Source organism: Nerophis ophidion, linkage group LG24, assembly GCF_033978795.1.
Source record: "Nerophis ophidion isolate RoL-2023_Sa linkage group LG24, RoL_Noph_v1.0, whole genome shotgun sequence".
Lineage (NCBI taxonomy): Eukaryota > Metazoa > Chordata > Actinopteri > Syngnathiformes > Syngnathidae > Nerophis > Nerophis ophidion.
In genome coordinates this window covers 35516013-35533774 of record NC_084634.1, presented here as the reverse complement: position 1 = coordinate 35533774, position 17762 = coordinate 35516013, and the positions used below count along the sequence as shown (strand labels likewise).

Sequence of the window (17762 nt, the reverse complement as noted above, 5' to 3'; positions counted from 1 at the left end):
TTGGGAAAGACACTTTACCCACCTGCTTTCAGTGCCACCCACACCGGTTTGAATGTAACTTAGATATTGGGTTTCAGTATGCAAAGCGCTTTGAGTCACTGGAGAAAAAGCGCTATATAAATATAATTCACTTCACTTCAATAGGTTAAAATCCAATCTGCACTTAGCCTTTAAATAGACTCCCTTTTTAGACCAGTTGATCTGCCGTTTCTTTTCTTTTTCTCCTATGTCCCACTCTCCCTTGTGGAGGGGGTCCGGTCCGATCCGGTGGCCATGTACTGCTTGCCTGTGTATCGGCTGGGGACATCTCTGCGCTGCTGGTCCGCCTCCGCTTGGGATGGTTTCCTGCTGGCTCCGCTGTGAACGGGACTCTCGCTGCTGTGTTGGATCCGCTTTGGACTGGACTCTCGCGACTGTGTTGGATCCTTTATGGATTGAACTTTCACAGTATCATGTTAGACCCGCTCGACATCCATTGCTTTCCTCCTCTCCAAGGTTCTCATAGTCATCATTGTCACCGACGTCCCACTGGGTGTGAGTTTTCCTTGCCCTTATGTGGGCCTACCGAGGATGTCGTAGTGGTTTCTGCAGCCCTTTGAGACACTAGTGATTTAGGGCTATATAAGTAAACATTGATTGATTGATTGATAGAATATATATAACAAATTGGACCAAGCTATATTTCTAACAAAGACAAATCATTATTTCTTGTAGATTTTCCAGAACAAAATTTTTAAAAGAAATTCAAAAGACTTTGAAAAAGGATTTTAATTTGATTCTACAGATTTTCTGGATTTGCCAGAATAATTTCGGGGAATTTTAATCATAATAAGTTTGAAGAAATATTTCACAAGTATTATTCGTGGAAAAAACAGAAACTAAAATGAAGGATTAAATTATTATTATTTTTTTTTCTTTACAATAAATAAATAAAAAATATTTGAACATTGATTTAAATTGTCAGGAAAGAATAGGAAGGAATTTAAAAGGTAAAATGGCATTTGTGTTTAAAAATCTTAAAATTTTTTAAGGTTGTATTTTTTCTATAAGAAGCAAATTTAAAAAATTAATTAATTTATTTAAAAAAGTGAAGACCGAGTCTTTAAAATATTTTCTTGGATTTTCAAATTCTATTTTGAGTTTTGTCTCTCTTAGTATTAAAAATGTCGAGACCAGCTTGCTAGTAAATAAATACAATTTCAAAAATAGAGGCAGCTCACTGGTAAGTGCAGCTATTTGAGCTATTTTTAGAACAGGCCAGCGGGCGACTCATCTGGTCCTTACGGGCGACCTGGTGCCCGCGGGCACCACGTTGGTGACCCCTGGTTTAAACAGTAAACTCTTTGAATATAGGAAGATAAAACACTGTACTTGAATCAAGTAATTATTTGGCTTACCCCTGGATGGAGCCCGCATACCACTCGTACACAGGTGTGTAACTAAAGACCCAGGGGCCAGACGGGGCCTACCAATTTCTTTTATGTGATGTCCTTTAATAAAGTTGTTCATTTTCCCAAAGGGTTCTCAAACTTCTGTGAAGTGAAGTGAATTATATTTATATAGCGCTTTTCTCTCGTGACTCAAAGCGCTTCACATTGTGAAACCCGGTATCTAAGTTACATTTGGCGCCGGGAGCAGGTGGGTAAAGCGTCTTGCCCGAGGACACAACGGCAGTGACTAGGATGGCGGACGCGGGGATCGAACCTGGAACCCTCAAGTTGCTGGCACAGTTACTCTACTTAAACTTTTAAAGTTAAAGTACCAATAATTGTCACACACACACACTAGGTGTGGCCAAAATATTCTCTGCATTTGACCCATCACTCTTGGTCACCCCCTGGGGGGTGTGGGGAGCAGTGAGCATCAGTGGTGGCCACGCTCGAGAATCATTTTTGCTGATTTAGCTCCTGATTCCAACCCTTGATGCTGAGTGCCGAGCAGGGAGGTAATGGCTCCCGTTTTTATAGTCTTTGGTATGACTCGGCCGGGGTTTGAACTCACGACCTACCGATCTCAAGGCGGACACTCTGACCACTAGGCCACTGAGTTGGTAGTTTTTTTCACTACCTCGGAAAAAAAACTTGGCACTGCAAGTACCACCATAATGGCTAACATTTAATACAGTAGCGTAGTACGCCTAAGTATTCATTGTGTTTGAATATTTAATTAAGTTATTCCTTGGCAAACCACTAAATTAGGGATGCCCAACTTGTTTTCATTGAGGGACCTTTGCTCGCAAAAGTTTTAGCGGGGGGTGTATATTATAGTCTCCCGGAAGAGTTAGTGCTGCAAGGGATTCCGGTTATTTGTTCTGTCGTGTTTACGTTGTGTTACGGTGCTTGTCATTCTTGTTTGGTGTGGGTTCACACATATTTGAAACAGTGTTAAAGTTGTTTATACGGCCACCCTCAGTGTGACCTGTATGGCTGTTGACCAAGTATGCCTTGCATTCACTTGTGCGTGTGAAAAGCCACAGATATTATGCGATTGGGCCGGCACACAAAGGTTTATTGGCGCTCTGTACTTCTCCCTACGTCCGTAAAAAGTCATATTTTTTTATTTTTGAAACCGATAATTTCCAAAATGACATTATAAAGCAGGGGTGTCCAAAGTGCGGCCCGGGCGGGGGCCATTCTTTAACGGCCCCACGGCACATTTTCAAAAAAACAATTGAAAAAAAATAAAAAACATGAAAAGTGGTGTAAAAGAGCAAATGTAACAAGAAAATGTTGCAATGCTTACTCTAATAACACAAAGCTGCCATGCAGGCTGTTTCTTTCTTTAAGACATAATAATGAATCAAAATCAATGTCATTTTGAAGTATTGACCTATTCAAGGCTTCAATTACGTCACATTAAATTATCCACTTTGAGATATTTTTGGGGAGAAAATGTTGCATATTTTGTGTTTTGCCGTATAAAAAACGGAGCTGAATTTTTTTTAAAGAAGGGCCTAAAACGTAAACAACATTCAAACTTAAAATCTCAAGATTATTGTGCTAAGAGTAAACAGTGAAGAAAAAAAAGTATAATTTATTTTTTAACACTTTAATGAGTAGGACACTTTTGGATCCCCAATTATTTTACTGTGATTTGTTTGTAAGTGTCATTGCTCAAAAAATAATAATGAATCAAAATCCAAAACTAAGGCTCAAATTATTACATAATCTCAAATATTCCACCTAAAAAAGTTATTGGGTGAAAATATTGCATGTTTAGTTTTTTCCGTTTTTTTCCCCCTAATGTTGATCTAGAGGTTTAAAACTTGAATAATAATGAAAATAGTAATATTGAATAATGACACATTTTTAATATATATATTTTTTTAACAAAAACCTTAGTGGAGGCCTGAATGTATATTTATTATATAAATATTGCATTGGTTTTTAAAATAAAAAATATGAAAATGGCCCCCGCTTGCTTTGATTTTTAGTGTGTGGCCCTCAGTGGAAAAAGTTTGGACACCCCTGTTTTAAAGTATTTATCAGCCGATAATATCGGACATCTCTCGCGTTAATAAAAGCTTTTTATTCATGGTCGGGTTGTTTTCAAGTTTAAAACACGTGCAATTTTCACTGTTTGGCCCCAGAGGGCCACTTTGAACAGTGAATACCATTTTACACAAATTTCCATGCATTTTTATTCATAGATTTTTCAAAAACTAAAATGTAAAAAAAAATAGGGTAAGAGTACTATTTACTGCCTCTTTGTTAGAAACCCCACTGTTTATATGAAACATGCTTCACTGATGAGAGTATTTAACAAGCACTGTTTTGTCCTACTAATTTCAGCGATCCTTGAACTCATCGTAGTTTGTTTACATGTTCAACCTTCTCCGCCCTTCCACAGAAAGACGTGTTTCATGCCACTCCTTCTTTGTCTCCTTTTGTCCACCAAACGTTTTATACTGTGTGTGAAAGCGCAAAGGTGAGATTTGTTGATGTTATTGACTTGCTGCAGTGCTTATCAGACATATTTGCTCACTGCATGAGTACAAGCTAATCGACGCTAACATGCTATTTAGGCGAGCTGTATGTACATATTGTGTGCCATGTTGTTCCAGACCACAGCAAACGTTACTCAGCTTGAAAAGATTGTATTAAATCCATTAGAAGAAGACAGCCTCCAGTTTGCTTAAACTTGGACACACACATCTACACCTTTGGCCATTCTAAGCCAGCAATTTCCAGTAGTTAGCTCATCTTGTGAAAAGCTTCCATTTTACTAATGTTTTCCAATGTTGCAAAAATGTGTACAATGAAAAAAGTATATACGACATTTCTGTCAACGAAGATTTGCGTCAGCCTTTGATAGTAGGCTAATATAGCTAATATAGACACTTACACCATGTGTTGCCTTCATTATAACATTTATTTAAGGCTTTTAAAGTCATTTTGATAGTAGGCTAATATAGCTAATATAGACACTACTATTATGTGTTGCATTCCTTATATCAATTTTATAAGACTTTTAAAGTCATTTTGATAGTAGGCTAATATAGCTAATATAGACACTATTATCATGTGTTGCCTTCATTATAACACTTATATAAGGCTTTTAAAGTATCTTATTATAGTAGGCTAATATAGCTAATATAGACACTTACACCATGTGTTGCCTTCATTATAACATTTATTTAAGGCTTTTAAAGTCATTTTGATAGTAGGCTAATATAGCTAATATAGACACTTACACCATGTATTGCCTTCATGATAACACTTATATAAGACTTTTAAAGTAATTTTGATAGTTGGCTAATATAGCTAATATAGACACTACTATCATGTGTTGCATTCCTTATATCAATTTTATAAGACTTTTAAAGTCATTTTGATAGTAGGCTAATATAGCTAATATAGACACTATTATCATGTGTTGCCTTCATTATAACACTTATATAAGGCTTTTAAAGTCATTTTGATAGTAGGCTAATATAGCTAATATAGACACTACTATTATGTGTTGCATTCCTTATATCAATTTTATAAGACTTTTAAAGTCATTTTGATAGTAGGCTAATATAGCTAATATAGACACTATTATCATGTGTTGCCTTCATTATAACACTTATATAAGGCTTTTAAAGTATCTTATTATAGTAGGCTATTATAGCTAATATAGACACTTACACCATGTGTTGCCTTCATTATAACATTTATTTAAGGCTTTTAAAGTCATTTTGATAGTAGGCTAATATAGCTAATATAGACACTTACACCATGTATTGCCTTCATGATAACACTTATATAAGACTTTTAAAGTAATTTTGATAGTTGGCTAATATAGCTAATATAGACACTACTATCATGTGTTGCATTCCTTATATCAATTTTATAAGACTTTTAAAGTCATTTTGATAGTAGGCTAATATAGCTAATATAGACACTATTATCATGTGTTGCCTTCATTATAACACCTATATAAGGCTTTTAAAGTCATTTTGATAGTAGGCTAATATAGCTAATATAGAAACTATTATCATGGGTTGCCTTCATTATAACACTTATATAAAGCTTTTAAAGTATTTTTTTATACTAGGCTAATATAGCTAATATAGACACTTACACCATGTGTTGCCTTCAATCTAACACTTATTTAAGGCTTTTAAAGTATTTTTGATAGTAGGCTAACATAACTAATATAAACACTTGCACCATGTGTTGCATTCATTATAACACTGATATTAGGCTTTTAAAGTCATTTTGAAGGTAGGCTAATATAGAGAATATAGACACTTACATCATGTGTTGCCTTCATTATAACACCTATATAAGGCTTTTAAAGTAATTTTGATAGTAGGCTAATATAGACACTTACACCATGTGTTGCCTTCATTATAACACTGATATAAGGCTTTTAAAGTCATTTTGATAGTAGGCTTATATAGACACTTACATCATGTGTTGCCTTCATTATAACACTTATATAAGGCTTTTGAAGTCATTTTGATAGTAGGCTAATATAGCTAATATAGAAACTACTATCATGGGTTGCCTTCATTATAACACTTATATAAAGCTTTTAAAGTAATTTGTTTATACTAGGCTAATATAGCTAATATAGACACTTACACCATGTGTTGCCTTCAATATAACACTTATTTAAGGCTTTTAAAGTCATTTTGATAGTAGGCTAATATAGCTAATATATAAACTATTATCATGGGTTGCCTTCATTATAACACTTATATAAGACTTTTAAAGTAATTTTGATAGTAGGCTAATATAGACACTACTATCATGTGTTGCATTCCTTATATCAATTTTATAAGACTTTTAAAGTCATTTTGATAGTAGGCTAATATAGCTAATATAGACACTTACACCATGTGTTGCCTTCATTATAACACTTATATAAGACTTTTAAAGTAATTTTGATGCTAGGCTAATATAGCTTATATAGACACTACTATCATGTGTTGCATTCCGTATATCAATTTTATAAGACTTTTAAAGTCATTTTGATAGTAGGCTAATATGGCTAATATAGACACTATTATCATGTGGTGCCTTCATTATAACACTTATATAAGGCTTTTAAAGTCATTTTGATAGTAGGCTAATATAGCTAATATAGACACTACTATCATGTGTTGCATTCCTTATATCAATTTTATAAGACTTTTAAAGTCATTTTGATAGTGGTGATATTATGGACCTTCGATCCCTCAGGCGGTACTGTATAAAAAAAAACACGACATCAGTGTGTAAAGGATATCACCACATGGGCTCTGGAATACTTCCAAAACCCACTGTCAGTATCTACAGTTGGTCACTACATCTTTAAGTGCAAGTTAAAACTCCATCCATCCATTTCCTACCGCTTATTCCCTTTTGGGGTCGCGGGGAGCGCTGGCGCCTATGTCAGCTACAATCGGGCGGAAGGCGGGGTACACCCTGGACAAGTCGCCACCTCATCGCAGGGCCAACACAGACAGACAGACAACATTCACACTCACATTCACACACTAGGGCCAATTTAGTGTTGCCAATCAACCTATCCCCAGGTGCATGTCTTTGGAAGTGGGAGGAAGCCGGAGTACCCGGAGGGAACCCACCCATTCACGGTGAGAACATGCAAACTCCACACAGAAAGATCCAGAGCCTGATTTGAACCCAGGACTGCAGGACCTTCGTATTGTGAGGCAGACGCACTAACCCCTCTGCCACCGTGAAGCCCAAGTTAAAACTCTACAATGCAAAATAAAAGCCATTTATCAACAACACCCAGAAACGCCGCCGGCTTCGCTGGGGCCGAGCTCATCTAAAATGGACTGATGCAAAGTAGAAAAGTGTTCTAGGGTCCGACAAGTCCACATTTCAAAGTGTTTTTAGAAACTGTCCTCTGGACCAAAGAGGGAAAGAACCATCTGGATTGTTATAGGCACAAAGTTGAAAAGCCAGCATCTGTGATGATATGAAGGTGTATCAGTGCCCAAGGCATGGGTAACTTACACATCTGTGAAGGCACCATTAATAGTGAGAGGTACATACAGGTTTTAGAGTAACATATGTTTGCCATCCAAGCAACGTCTTTTTCATGGACGCCCCTGCTTATTTCTCAGTTTGAACATTAAATACCTTATCTTTGCAGTCTATTTGATTGAATATAGGTTGAAAAGAATTTGCAAATCATTGTATTCCGATTGTAGCTGAGATAGGCACCAGCGCCCTCCGCCACCCCAAAGGGAATAAGCGGTAGAAAATGGATGGATGTATAGATGTATTCTGTTTTTGTTTACCTTTTACACAACGTGCCAACTTGACTGGTTTTGGGTTTTAAATGTGTAATGTTTTTGACATTTTGTGTATGTTTGGGTTTTCCTCTGTGATTGTGATTCATTTCCTGTCAGCGCTCTTATTATTGTTGCAGAGCGCTAGTTTCCCTCACCTGGCAACCTGGCACACCTGGCGGCAATTGCCAATCAGGCTATTATTTATACCTGCCTCAACCTGCAGTCAGTGCTGTAGTATTGTTAGTTGTTTTTTGCGGTTTGCCGTCTCCTGGTTTTCTCATATCCTGTTTGCTTATTCCTGTTTTCTTGCATTTCCTTTAGACATTAAAGGCCTCATGAAATGAGATGTTCTTATTTAAACGGGGATAGCAGGTCCATTTTATGTGTCATACTTGATAATTTTGCGATATTGCCATATTTTTGCTGAAAGGATTTAGTAGAGAACATCGATGATAAAGTTCGCAACTTTTGGTCGCTAATAAATAAGCCTTGCCTGTACCGGAAGTAGCAGACGATGTGCGCGTGACGTCGCGGGTTGTGGAGCTCCTCACATCTGAACATTGTTTACAATCATGGCCACCAGCAGCGAGAGCGATTCGGACTGGGAAATCGACGAATACCCCATTAATTTGAGCGAGGATGAAATATTCGTGGATGAGGAAAGTGAGAGTGAAGGACTAGAAAAAAAAAAGACTATACAGTGGGAGCGATTCATATGTTATTAGACAAATTTACTAGGATAATTCTGGAAAATCCCTTATCTGCTTATTGTGTTACTAGTGTTTTAGTGAGATTATATGGTCGTACCTGTACAAACTGAAGGTCGGCCCCTCACCTTTCTTCAGCACCAGTCGACGGGCGGTGGCGATGCCTATCTCTGTCCTTCGCAAGGGACCCTCTTCGAATCACGATCTTTCGAAATGATCGCTGCATAATACACTGTACTTTATGTGTGTGGTCCAATCCAACCGTGTTCGCTTGACCGCTCTGTTCCATAGTAAAGCTTCACCGTTATCTTTCGGGAATGTAAACAATGAAACACCGGCTGTGTTTGTATTGCTAAAGGCGGCCGCAATACACCGCATCCCACCTACAGCTTTCTTCTTCGACGTCTCCATTATTCATTGAACAAATTGCAAAAGATTCAGCAACACAGATGTCCAGAATACTGTGGAATTTTGCGATGAAACCGGACGACTTATAGCTGGGAACGGTGCCTGTTTTTAGAAGCCTGTTTTAGGGCGGCATAGCTCGGTTGGTAGAGTGGCCGTGCCAGCAACTTGAGGGTTCCAGGTTCGATTCCCGCTTCCGCCATCCTAGTCACTGCTGTTGTGTCCTTGGGCAAGACACTTTACCCCCCTGCTCCCAGTGCCACCCACACTGGTTTAAATGTAACTTAGATATTGGGTTTCACTATGTAAAAGCGCTTTATAAATATAATTCACTTCACTTGTTTTCCTGCAACAAGCTCGCCATCTTTGCATTTTGGGGTTGGTCACCATCTCTTCCTGACAGTTACAATGGCCAGAAATATGAAATATACTTGTTAAAGGCCTACTGAAAGCCACTACTACCGACCATGCAGTCTGATAGTTTATATATCGATAATGAAATATTAACATTGCAACACATGCCAATACGGCCTTTTTAGTTTACTAAATTGCAATTTTAAATTTCCCGCCGAGTTTCCTGTTGAAAACGTCGCGGAATGATGACGTGTGTTTGTGACGTTATTGGTTGGAGGGGACATTTTATCTCAGCACCACTTACGGCTAAAAGTCGTCTCTTTTCATCGCATAATTACACAGTATTTTGGACATCTGTGTTGCTGAATCTTTTGCAATTTGTTCGATTAATAAAGGAGACGTCAAAGAAGAATGCTGTTGGTGGAAAGCGGTGGATTGCAGCTGCACCGAAACACAGCCGGTGTTTCTTTGTTTGTTGTGAAGCTTTAACACAGAGCGGTCAAGCGAACATGTTTCTCTACGTCAACCAGCAAGTGTGTGGATGGGAAAATTGTGATATTAAGTCGGCTCTTGATAATAATAATAATAATAATAATAATGGATTAGATTTATATCGCGCTTTCCTATTACTAGATACTCAAAGCACTCACAGGGAAGTGGGAACCCATCATTCATTCAGACCTCTTACCGGAGACTTGAGTGGATTACGCGACCTCATCCTGCAGCTCAAAAAGGCAGCTGTGATCTTGGCTCCTCGGCTTCTCTCAGAGACACTGGCGTTCACCGCAGCCATCCCACTTTAAGGTATGACTTTACAATCTCACTAAAATACTATTAAAGGCCTACTGAAATGAGATATTCTTATTTAAACGGGGATAGCAGGTCCTTTCTATGTGTCATACTTGATCATTTTGCCATATTGCCATATTTTTGCTGAAAGGATTTAGTAGAGAACATCCACGATAAAGTTCACAACTTTTGGTCGCTAATAAAAAAGCCTTGCCTGTACCGGAAGTAGCAGACGATGACGTCACCCGTGTGAGGGCTCCTCGCATCCTCACATTCTTTATAATGGGAGCCTCCAACACAAAGAGCAATTCGGACAGAAAAAGCGACAATTTCCCCATTAATTTGAGTGAGGATGAAAGATTCATGGATGAGGATATTGATAGTGAAGGACTAGAAAAAAAAAAAGAAAAAAAAAAAGCGATGACTCCGGGCGGCGGCAGTGGGAGCGTTTCAGATGTAATTAGACACATTTACTAGGATAATTCTGGAAGATCCCTTATCTGCTTATTGTTTTAATAATGTTTTAGTGAGATTGTAAAGTCATACCTGAAAGTCGGATGGCTGCGGTGAACATGCCAGTGTCTCTGAGAGAAGCCAAGGAGCTCACAGCTGCCTTTTTTGACAGCGATTGCAGGAGGACGAATAATCCAATGATGTCTCCGGTAAGATATATATAGCACAATTTTCCCATCCAAAAACATGCTGGTTGACGTAGAAAAACATGTTGGCTTGACCACTCTGTGTTAAAGCTTCACAACAAACAAAGAAACACCGGCTGTGTTTCGGTGCAGCTGCAATCCACCGCTTTCCACCAACAGCATTCTTCTTTGACGTCTCCATTATTAATTGAACAAATTGCAAAATATTCAGCAACACAGATGTCCAAATTACTGTGTAATTATGCGATGAAAAGAGACGACTTTTAGCCGTAAGTGGTGCTGAGCTAATATGTCCCCTCCAACCAATAACGTCACAAACACGCAACGTTTTCAACAAGAAACTCCGCGGGAAATTTTTAATTGTAATTTAGTAAACTAAACCGGCCGTTTTGGCATGTGTTGCAATGTTAATATTTCATCATTGATATATAAACTATCACACTGTGTGGTCTGTAGTAGTGGCTTTCAGTAGGCCTTTAACACAATAAGCAGATAAGGGATTTTCCAGAATTATCCTAGTAAATGTGTCTAATTACACCTGAAACGCTCCCACTGCCACCGCCTGGAGCAGTCGCCTTTTCTTTTTTTTTTTTTAGTGCTTCACTCTAACTTTCCTTATCCACAAATCTTTCATCCTCGCTCAAATTAATGGGGAAATCGTCGCTTTCTCGGTCCGAATTGCTCTTACTGCTGGTGGCTCACATTACAAACAATGTAAGGATGTGAGGAGCCCTCACACCCGTGACGTCACGCGCACATCGTCTGCTACTTCCGGTACAGGCAAGGCTTTTTTATTAGCGACCAAAAGTTGGGAACTTTATCGTGGATGTTCTCTACTAAATCTTTTCAGCAAAAAAAAAATATGGCAATATGGCGAAATGATCAAGTATGACACATAGAATGGACCTGCTATCCCCGTTTAAATAAGAACATCTCATTTCAGTAGGCCTTTAAATAAACCCTCTGCCTTGCGTTTAATGAATACTTAGGCCTACCACGCTACTATACGGTCATTATGGTGGTACTTGTAGAGTTTTTTTCTGAGGTGGTCCTGGGTGAAGAAAGCACATACATTACAGGGCCGTATAAAAGAAGGTGGTGGGCCAGTTTGTGAGGCGCACATTTCCTTCGCCAGAACCCTCCTCTGCTGGAAGGAGACTCAGATACCCCTTACCAGCGGTCTCAAATAACCAGTGTCCGAACCCAAACAAAGCACACAATCCCTGGATAAGTTTCCGTGCGGTGATGGCGGAGGGGAGGGAGTTGTGGAAAAAGGAAAAAAAAAAAAAAATCTTCGGTTTCGGATGCTTTACTTTTCTCAGGTTATTCGAGGGGTCCCCCACCCTCGCCGTGGAAAAGTGACGCACATCTGGGTCTCCAGTGGACACAGCTGGCCTGACATGACGTCACAAAAGGCCAACATCTGCAGCCTAATTAAAAATGTCGCTCCAGGTTGTTTATTATTATTACCGCTGATATAAAACAACCCGGTCATATAAACAAAGATGTGGGAGGAAAAGAAAAAGTTTCCTTACCTTCATCTCCTGGTTGATCTCCCTCTTCACGGGGTGCGCGGGTTTCCTGCTGCGTTTACTTTCTGGCGGTCTGCCGTTCTCCATCTCTGGCATAGTCCCGGGCTGTGGAAGTGGACCCGCTCCGGATCTTTTGCGGCTGTGGATGTGGGGATGGAGAGAGTCAGTGAGTCGGGGAAATGTCGTCCGAGTGAAAGCTGTCACTCGCAGTGACAGCGGCTGTCATTCCCCGGGCGTGCGAGCTCCTCATCTGGGGGCTCCACGCAAAGAGTCGGCGGAACATGCGCGTAAAGTGCGCTCCGTGCTGGGAGAACAAGCCCCCACCGCACTACCGCCGTCAAGCTAGTGTCGGTGCAGGAAGTTCTACTTCCGGTTAGCCCCGCAAATAAAAGCCCTCCAGCATTCATAGCATTGTATGCTTTTAACGCTGCGAATGAATGAATGTATTTATTCCGACATACAATTATATATATATATATATATATATATATATATTAGAGATGCGCGGATAGGCAATAATATCATCCGCAACCGCATCACCAAAGTCGTCGTCCACCCGCCGTACACCCGAACCAACATTTTATCAGGACCGTACCCGCCCGCCAACCGCCCGCTGAAACACATCAGAAGTCGGCCGCCTTTACCACTCACAGAGCTATTTAAACCTGTTTCAGAGCGTAATGAAGACAATAACGTTCTCGCGACTATTCAATAGCGTTCATCCTGATGACAAAAATATGGGGTGTGCTGTGAAGCCATTGCCTTAGACACCTTCAACAACATGTACGAACCGAATGTTGGTCCGGCAACATGTTGTGTGCAGATTCCGCAATCACACGTAAAAGATTGAAAGGCATACTGGGTGATACAGAGTACACTGATGGTTGTGATATAAACAACTTTAACACTTACTAATATGCGCCACGCTGTGAAGCCACACAATACAAGATTGACAAACACATTTCGGGAGAACATCCTCAAAGTAACACAACATAAACGCAACACAACAAATACCCAGAATCCTTTGTATCCGTGACACTTCCTGAATATATTTTACACCCCCGCGCCCCCAACCCCGCCCACCTTACCAACACGCGGGTGAGGGGGGGTAAAATATATTCAGGAATTGTAATGAATACAAAGGATTCTGGGTACTTGTTGTGTTTATGTTGTGTTTCTGTGAGGATGTTCTCCCGAAATGTGTTTGTCGTTCTTAATTGGTGTGGCTTCACAGCGTGGCGCATATTACTAAGGGTGTTAAAATTGTTTATATCACAACCATTAGTGTACTCTGTGTCACCCAGCATGCCTTGCAGTCGTGTGCGTGTTTCCGCGGAAGCCACACACAACATGATGCTGGATTGACAATCAGATCGTACATGTTGTAGTAGGCGACAAAGCCAATAGCCCCTAATACTTATTATCTGGGTGACTGCCGGCAGTCATTCAAGAGAATAATAGCATCTCCTATTGTCTTCTTCGCTTTATGACACAAGTCTTAAATGGCTCTTTAAATGGCAAATGATACCGATGCCAGAACCATGTATATTTTACTTTTTCGTCATGTCAACCGCCCGACCCGCGGTTTATCCACGGACTCCGCGGATGAGACCGCAAACCGCGCATCTCTAATATATATATATATATCTATATATATATATATATATATATATATATGGCAGCACAGGGGACCAGGGGCTAGTGCATGTGCCTCACAATAGGAGGGTCCTGAGTAGTTCTGTGTTCAATCTTGGGCTCGGGATCTTTCTGTGTGGAGTTTGCATGTCCTCCCCGTGACTGCGTGGGTTCTCTCCGGGTACTCCGGGTTCCTCCCACTTCCAAAGACATGCACCTGGGGATAGTTTGATTGGCAACACTAAATCGACCCCTAGTGTGTGAATGTGAGTGTGAATGTTGTCTGTCCATCTGTGTTGGCCCTGGGATGAGGTGGCAATTTGTCCAGGGTGTACACTAACCTTCCGCCTGAATGCAGCTGAGATCGGCTCCAGCAACCTCCCGCGAACTCAAATGGGAAAATATATATATATATATATATATATATATATATATATATATATATATATATATATATATATATATATATACATATATATATATATATATATATACATACATACTGTAAGTGGAGGGAGGCGTGACCTGCGGGCCTGCCGCGGAACAGGGTCTGCCAGGACCGGCCTCAAAGACAGCGACAGGTGAGTAGATGGCGCAGGTGGGGTTTGTTATCTAATCACCTGTCGCCTTTATTAGCAGCAGCCAGAATGAGACACACGGTTGGAGTTGGAGTTGGAGTGGGAGCCAGAGAGAGAGAGAGGCACGAACAGAGAGAAAGAAATTTTTCCGGAAAGCAAAAGCCTCTCCACATTTATGAAAATAAAACAGTGTTGTGTATATATATATATATATATATATATATATATATATATATATATATATATATATATATATATATATATATATATATATATATATCTGGCTCCTGGATTAAATACATTGATAATTGATTAATTAATTCATTTGAAGCGTTAACAAGCATATAATGTTAGAAATGCCGGAGGGCTTTTATTTATATATACATCAAATCAAATTGTGCAATGTAAAAATAGCAATAGATTTCATGGCAAAATTGTGAAATTTACTGTGGTTTTTACAGCCTTTTTCTCGAAATGAAAAAACGCCTTTCTCTTTAACCATTTACAGTAATACACCAAATATTTTACACTTGTTGATTTGTGGTAAAAAAAACAAAAACAAAAAAAATGGCAACTCAGAAACACAGAATTCAGAAAAAATTACTTTAAAATATATATATTTTTTTACTCACAGTAATAAACACATTCTGGCAAATAAGTTGCCTTTTTTGTTTACCTTAAAAACAGCAGTACTGTTTTTCCATTTACAGTAATATACACTACATTTTAAGGTGAAATTATTGCAACTTTACATATTTATTTTGCATATTAATTTCTAAAAAAATCTACTAATAAAACTCATAAAAAAACATTGTGTAATAATAGTATTCACAGTTTGACGCGGCCCTCTGGGGCCAAACAAACTCTGCACTAGTGGTACACCTACCACAGTTTGAAAATAACTGTTCTACGTGTTCCTTCTTTCAAGTTTTACAGTAAAAAAAACATATGTATTGCATTGGACTGCATGTATTTTCAACTTGAGAACGATCCGACCATGAAAAAAAAAAAGCTTTTATTAACGCAGGGGTGTCCAAAGTTCAGCCCGTAGCTCCGGTTTTGTTGTTGGATAAAAAGTCAAAAATGAGCAAAAAATAGTGACATAATGCAAAAAATTAAATAAAAAAAAAAAGTATTCAAATATCACAGCCATGTCAATAATATTTTCGACCAAGGGCTGCAATTTCAATTACTTTTTATTTTGTAAAACATAAAATATCAAGTATTTAAAGACAAATATTAAAGTGAGCTTTGTGTTTTTTTCATTTAAACATTTTCTTTTCACCTGATAATAGTACACTTTGTTACCTATAACACAGGACTGACACTAAATTTTGTATTTTAACAGATCGGAGCTTTGGCCGCAAGGTAGTTGGTGCCTGTCGGGGCGGCAATCCTAAAACCCCTTGGTGGACACCAGCGGTGAGGGATGCCATCAAGCTGAAGAAGGAGTCCTATCGGGTCCTTTTGGCTCATAGGACTCCGGAGGCAGTGAACAGGTACCGACAGGCCAAGCGGTGTGCAGCTTCAGCGGTCGCAGAGGCAAAAACTCGGACATGGGAGAAGTTCGGGGAAGCCATGGAAAACGACTTCCGGACGGCTTCGAAGCGATTCTGGACCACCATACGCCGCCTCAGGAAGGGGAAGCAGTGCACTATCAACACCGTGTATGCTGCGGATGGTGTTCTGCTGACCTCGACTGCGGATGTTGTGGATAGGTGGAAGGAATACTTCGAAGACCTCCTCAATCCCACCAACACGTCTTCCTATGAGGAAGCAGTGCCTGGGGAATCTGTGATGGACTCTCCTATTTCTGGGGCTGAGGTCACTGAGGTAGTTAAAAAACTCCTCGGTGGCAAGGCCCCAGGGGTGGACGAGATCCGCCCGGAGTTCCTTAAGGCTCTGGATGCTGTGGGGCTGTCTGGGTTGACTTGACTTTGCAGCATCGCGTGGACATCGGGGGCGGTACCTCTGGATTGGCAGACCGGGGTGGTGGTTCCTCTCTTTAAGAAGGGGGACCGGAGGGTGTGTTCCAACTATCGTGGGATCACACTCCTCAGGCTTCCCGGTAAGGTTTATTCAGGTGTACTGGAGAGGAGGCTACGTCGGATAGTCGAACCTCGGATTCAGGAGGAACAGTGTGGTTTTCGTCCTCGTCGTGGAACTGTGGACCAGCTCTATACTCTCGGCAGGGTTCTTGAGGGTGCATGGGAGTTTGCCCAACCAGTCTACATGTGCTTTGTGGACTTGGAGAAGGCATTCGACCGTGTCCCTCGGGAAGTCCTGTGGGGAGTGCTCAGAGAGTATGGGGTATCGGACTGTCTTATTGTGGCGGTCCGCTCCCTGTATGATCAGTGTCAGAGCTTGGTCCGCATTGCCGGCAGTAAGTTGAACACGTTTCCAGTGAGGGTTGGACTCCGCCAAGGCTGTCCTTTGTCACCGATTCTGTTCATAACTTTTATGGACAGAATTTCTAGGCGCAGTCAAGGCACTAAGGGGTTCCGGTTTGGTGACCGCAGGATAAGGTCTCTACTTTTTGCAGATTATGTGGTCCTGATGGCTTCATCCGAACGGGATCTTCAGTTCTCACTGTATCGGTTTGCAGCAGAGTGTGAAGCGACCGGAATGAGAATCAGCACCTCCAAGTCAGAGTCCATGGTTCTCGCCCGGAAAAGGGTGGAGTGCCATCTCCGGGTTGGGGAGGAGACCCTGCCCCAAGTGGAGGAGTTCAAGTACCTAGGAGTCTTGTTCACGAGTGAGGGAAGAGTGGATCGTGAGATCGACAGGCGGATCGGTGCGGCGTCTTCAGTAATGCGGACGTTGTATCGATCCGTTGTGGTGAAGAAGGATCTGAACCGGAAGGCAAAGCTCTCAATTTACCGGTCGATCTACGTTCCCATCCTCACCTATGGTCATGAGCTTTGGGTCATGACCGAAAGGATAAGATCACGGGTACAAGCGGCCGAAATGAGTTTCCTCCGCCGTGTGGCGGGGCTCTCCCTTAGAGATAGGGTGAGAAGCTCTGCCATCCGGGAGGAACTCAAAGTAAAGCCGCTGCTCCTCCACATGGAGAGGAGCCAGATGAGGTGGTTCGGGCATCTGGTCAGGATGCCACCCGAACGCCTCCCTAGGGAAGTGTTTAGGGCACGTCCAACCGGTAGGAGGCCACGGGGAAGACCCAGGACACGTTGGGAAGACTATGTCTCCTGGCTGGCCTGGGAACGCCTCGGGATCCCCCGGCAAGAGCTAGACGAAGTGGCTGGGGAGAGGGAAGTCTGGGTTTCCCTGCTTAGGCTGTTGCCCCCGCGACCCGACCTCGGATAAGCGGAAGATGATGGATGGATGGATATTTATAAATATGTCAAAAC

The 17762-nt window shown here is 40.8% G+C and overlaps 1 protein-coding gene across 2 annotated transcripts in view; it reads right to left on the bottom strand.

The window, feature by feature from the left end:
• LOC133542425 (sine oculis-binding protein homolog B-like) overlaps positions 1 to 12477 on the bottom strand; it is a 51599-nt gene extending 39122 nt beyond the window's left edge. For both annotated transcript variants that reach the window (XM_061886524.1, XM_061886525.1), the window contains exon 1: positions 12185 to 12477. In XM_061886524.1, the coding sequence (XP_061742508.1) occupies positions 12185 to 12277 (93 nt within the window). In that variant the 5' untranslated portion in view covers positions 12278 to 12477. The remainder of the gene's footprint in view (positions 1 to 12184) is intronic.
• Between the last annotated feature and the right edge of the window lie 5285 nt (positions 12478 to 17762).